The sequence below is a fragment of the Rhinopithecus bieti genome, unplaced genomic scaffold (assembly GCF_001698545.2).
Source record: "Rhinopithecus bieti isolate Rb0 unplaced genomic scaffold, ASM169854v2 scaffold_78508, whole genome shotgun sequence".
NCBI classification, from domain to species: domain Eukaryota; kingdom Metazoa; phylum Chordata; class Mammalia; order Primates; family Cercopithecidae; genus Rhinopithecus; species Rhinopithecus bieti.
The window spans coordinates 335215-340495 of record NW_016829854.1 but is presented as its reverse complement, the minus strand read 5'-3'; the positions used below and the strand labels follow the sequence as shown (position 1 = coordinate 340495).

General features: G+C 47.3%; 2 protein-coding genes across 18 annotated transcripts in view; one reads left to right on the top strand and one right to left on the bottom strand.

The window, feature by feature from the left end:
• Window positions 1-5281, top strand: part of BCL2L1 (BCL2 like 1) — a 70556-nt gene that overhangs the window by 50581 nt on the left and 14694 nt on the right. The window lies entirely within an intron of this gene.
• The window catches only part of LOC108524130 (bromodomain-containing protein 7-like), a 3662-nt gene continuing 1457 nt past the window's right edge, over window positions 3077-5281 (bottom strand). The window contains 4 exon segments of the mRNA XM_017865043.1: window positions 3077-4354; window positions 4357-4594; window positions 4596-4768; window positions 4771-4861. Coding sequence (XP_017720532.1) covers window positions 3174-4354; window positions 4357-4594; window positions 4596-4768; window positions 4771-4861 — 1683 coding nt within the window. The 3' untranslated portion in view covers window positions 3077-3173.

The window sequence follows — 5281 nt, the reverse complement described above, 5'->3', positions numbered from 1 at the left end:
TTTCTTTGAGATGGAGTCTCACTCTGTCGCCCAGGCTGGAGTGCAGTGGCCGGATCTCAGCTCACTGCAAGCTCTGCCTCCCGGGTTTACGCCGTTCTCCTGCCGCAGCCTCCCGAGTAGATGGGACTACAGGCGCCCGCCACCTCGCCTGGCTAGTTTTTTGTATTTTTAGTAGAGACGGGGTTTCACAGTGTTAGCCAGGATGGTCTCGATCTCCTGACCTCGTGATCCGCCCGTCTCGGCCTCCCAAAGTGCTGGGATTACAGGCTTGAGCCACCGCGCCCGGCCTTATTCTTTCTTAACGCATCACCATCTGACATGTTTATTGCCTGTCTCTTCCCGTTTGATTGTAAACTCATACAGGTACGAATTTTCATTCTATTTAGTCACTGCTTTATCCCCAGCGCTTAGCACAGTGCCTGAATCTTAGTGGGCACTTAATGAAGATTTGGTGAATGAATGAGTGTCCAGAGCTAGGTAGCCTTCCTACAACTCCATAGGTCAGCCTGGCTTACAAATAGACCATGTCCCGTCTTAGAAAACTCATCTAATAGCTTCACCAAAGCTACGTGGCATCACTTTTGTTTCCAAGATAAAGATCAGACAGAGGGAGGAACTCTCTGCAAATACTGTCCTTGCAGAGCTGGCTTGGGGGAAAGTGAGTTCGTCACTGAGTAGCCTCAGCACACTCTTCCCTGTCTCACCCCTCGAGGCACCCAGGGAACCTGGGGGAATGCTACTTACATGTGCTTAAAGTCATCTCTGACTCCCAAGGCCTAGGAATAGCAGATTCTCAGTAAATATTGGGTAGGTGAAAGGGTGAAGGAAAGAAGGTCTTAGTAAAATCTTTTCATGTATCATGTTGCACTGGTAAATTTAGCATGCTGTGAAGTTGAATGCCCTCACTAGTAACCAGGGACCTCAGGCAAAGTCTCATCACCTCTCTGAATTTTAGTTTCCTCATTGGTAAAATGGGAACAGCACCTACTTGCAAGATTTTGAGAATTCAAACAGTAAATATTAGTTCAGCAAATACTAGCTGTTACTTTTTGTTTATTTATAGCTACAAATAAGAGAGACACTATGAGAAGCATAAATGGAGCCACTCATTTTTCAGCAATAAAAAAAAAGGCCTGGTGCAGTGGCTCATGCCTATAATCCCAGCACTTTGGGAGGCTGAGGCAGCTGGATCACTTGAGGCCGGGAGTACAAGACCATCCTGGCCAACATAGCAAAACCCTGTCTCCACTGAAATACAAAAATTAGCCTATAGAAGTACAAAAATTTGTGTGGTGGCACATGCCTATAATCCTAGCTACTCGGGAGGCTGAGACATGAGAATCGCCTGAACCCAGGAGGCAGAGGTTGCAGTGAGCACAGATCACACCACTGACTCCAGCCTGGGCGACAGAGACAGAGTGAGACTTCGTCTTAAATAATAACGATAATAACAACAGCAGCAACTAACATTTACAGAACGCTTACCATGGACCATTTAACTCTGCTGCTAGGCCTGTGAAGTAGGTACAGCTGTTTTCATTTTGCAGCCGGAACACCAGGCTTGGAGGGGTAAAGTGTCTTGCTACAGGTCCTGCAGCCAGGTAGTCATAGAACTAGGGTTGGAAGCCACACTGTCTCACTCCAGGGTAAGGAGGCCTGAGGCCAGGCTCTGCTTTGTCCCTGTATGAAGACTTGGAGGCATCCCTTCAGTTCCTCTGGGCCTCAGTTTCTTACCTGCTGAGGGTTGAACCACACAGCTCTGTGACGCTCTGAAATTTCTGAGTGGTCCACAGGCCACATCAGGTGGGACAGTGGGTTGCTTCCGGGCCTCCTGGTGGTGGTGCTCTGGGTATTGACTGTGAACAGCACACCTCTGGGTGCCCCCTCCCTCGACATCAGGCAAAGTACCTTAGCCCTCTTCTCACCATCTCAGGCATCTTACTGTTCTGCACCTTAAAGGGGTAATGAACTGGGGCAGAAATGAATAGGGCAGAAAACTAGAAGGAACCCACTCCCTTGTCTGGTGCAGATCAGTGCTGGATGCTGTGGAGAAGAGTACGAGGCTGACAGTCAGTGGATGTGGGTTTTGTTTCCCAGTTCCATCACATCACAGAACAGAAGGAAATGTAACCCCGTGGGTGCCTTCAGCCCTGAGTGTTTGGTTACATGGGGTGTGAGCATTCATCTGTACAGTGGGAATGTACAAGTAGTCCGAACTACTTGGGAGGCTGAGGCGGAAGGGAAGGGTGTTGCAGGGATTTGCTCCCTTCCCCAAATCCTCCAGAGCTGTTGCCTTCTGCTGTGGAATTCCAAACATTTCCGATCAGATAAAGGTGGCTGAAAATACTCGGGACTTGTCTGGACTAGTTGGAGGCGGTGCTGGGGTGAAGAGGTCGAGGCCACAGGAGCTGGAGCGTGGAAAGATCTAGCCTTGCCCAGGAGTCTGCCCTGGGTCATAGATGTGCCTATTGCTCTCTTCCCCTGGAATCCTGCAGGTTTCAGAGCAATGCCCAGCAGGCTTTGAGGTGGAGAAGAATCAGATTCCTTTGTGGCAACAAGTCCTCCTACTTCAGAATGTTGCTTCTCAGTTTACACACTAATTACTGGATCTTTTGGATACCCCTGAGAGAGAGAACCCCGGCAGTCACTCATTTGTCTGCATGAGTTACTTTCTTTCTCCTTATGCTGCAGCCCTAGACGGAGCCCTTTGAGATGATTCCCACTTCATTTGACAGTTGGGGAAAGTCCCAGACTTTCCCAGAGTCTCAGACAGGGGAAAGGACTCACCTGCAAATCAGCAATGGACCTGGGAAACAAAACCCACATCCACTGACTGTCAGCCCAGTACTCTCTTCCCCGCAGCATCCAGCACTGATCTGCACCAGACAAGGTAGTTGCCATAGCTTTGGATGGAGAGGAGGAAGGAGAAGCTGCTTTGGACCATGGAGCACTTGGGGTCAAAGACCTCAGAAAGAAGTCCTAGTCTTTGGAGATTGCTACCCCATTCCTGCCCATTGCCTCAGCACAGTGTAGAAGATGCCTTTTTTTTTTTTTCCCACTGTTCCAAAGTTTAATTAAAACACAATTTACAAATATTTAATATCTTCTGAAAAGCATTTCTAAGTTAAGAATGAAAAGTATGTACATAACATATAATCAAATACCAGGCAGCCTCAACTTCCACCAGGTCCACACTCAGCAACATCCATCTTTTTAGGTTCTTCAGTATCTTCTGTCAAATCCACAAAGTTGTTTTCCATGAGGGGGGAAGGAATGGAAATCCCCATTGCTTTTCGAACTCCATACGTGCTTACAATATCACCTGGAGTTACTTGCTGTGCAAGCTCTTTAAGATTATTGGTCACTTGTTCAGCAAGATGCATTTCTCTGTATGAGGGACCCAAGAGACAGATCATGTTGGGAGGGGGTCTGGTGCTCAAACGTTCATTCTGGGCTTCCTGGAGTTCCCTGAGCAATCTGGTGGTCTCATCAAGTTTCTTCTGGAATATTTCAGCTTCTTCAGAGTCAAAAACTTCAACTGGAATGCCAAAATTTGTTACAGCTTTCAGCGCTATGAGCCTGTCTTGAGTACTGGAGTCCAAACGCCCTGGTGGCTCTACTTCCGTAATCTCCATTTCTTTTGCTGTGTCAAGTGTCCTAGTATGGCCTTCATCTTCAGGCAATGACATCTCCATCTCTTGTAGGGTCCTGGAATGACCTCCTTTTGTTAAAACATCCAGTAAACTGTCTGCCATGACATAGGGATAATCTTGGCACGTGGCCAAAAACTCATGGATGCTGAAATCGCTTGGAAGATCAGAGTCTTCCCCATAGGTTGAATAGATTAAATCAGAATCATCCTTGCTGATATTCGCAAATGTGGAGTCATAATGCGGTGCATAAGAACTGTAGGGCCCATAATTCAAATACAACACTGGAGTGACTTCGTTCCTTTTATCCTCTTTGAACCCCTGCAAAGTATTCACTCCAGACTGAAGTCTTCCAGTTGTCATTCCCAGTCTCACAGGGCAGTAGCCTGGCTCTCCTACAATGGGATCCACAGGATGGAGAAGTCCCAGTGTTGTTGTTCCATCTGGTTTTCTTCTTTCGAATTCGCACTGACTGTTCACAAGCCGCCTGGTCAGCTTTCCTCCAGATTCCTTCACGATGCGGTCAAGCTGCTCCTGCTCTCTCTCTAACTTACTGCTTTTAAACTTATCTTCAAGCATATCTTTGTCTTTCTTTTTATTTTCTTTGCTGGGACTCTTGAAGGCATGTGCTTCGGCATCTCCAGAGTCCTCTCTCTCTCTCGGCCAGCAGCCTCCGTCCTCCCCACTCTGTGAGGTGTCTGTTCTTTCTGCTTTCGAGTTTTCTGCAAGTCAGCCATGAAGTCTATGCTCTGCTTCAGGCTCTGAATTCTTTCCTGGCTAAGAATTTTCATCCCTGAGTGCAACAGCTTCTTTGCAGCTTTATAATAAATGGTCTCTGGTGTATTGTAAATCATGGCATTAGTACACATTAGTTTGAAGTTATCCTTTAGTTCTTCTATGGACTGATAGTCATTGTTCTTGATCTTTTCTTTCATGGTACTAAAAATCCATTGGGTGTTTAATGATCATGGAGTAGCCAGGAGCAATAAAATCAGTTACGGGAAATGAAAAGAAAGCACTTGGATCTTTTCTCTGCAATTGTCTCATCAGTTGATTCAAAGCTTCTTGAAGGGGTGTCTGTTCTACTTGTTTGGCTAAAGAGCTTGTGAGAGGCTTCTCGGGGGCAAGTCTAATCTCACAGGGGCGTGACACTGGAGGTCTTTTTCTGCCTCATTCTCCACCCGGTCTCGATCTCGCTTCTTTTTATCCTCCTTGCAATTGGGTGAATAGGAACAATCCTTAGCAGAGCAATTAGTAATTATCTATCAGAGCTAGTGAAGCCTTTATCCTACTTCTCAACTGCTACTGTCTGTGCATATACCAGAGAAATTTCCTGTCATATGGTCTACATGGAGACTTGGTACAAGATTACTGCAGCATTGGACGGGCGCGGTAGCTCAAGTCTGTAATCCCAGCACTTTGGGAGGCCGAGACGGGTGGATCACGAGGTCAGGAGATCGAGACCATCCTGGCTAACACAGTGAAACCCCGTCTCTACTAAAAAAATACAAAAAACTAGCCGGGCGAGGTGGCGGGCGCCTGTAGTCCCAGCTACTTGGGAGGCTGAGGCAGGAGAATGGCGTAAACCCGGGAGGCCGAGCTTGCAGTGAGCTGAGATCCAGCCACTGCAC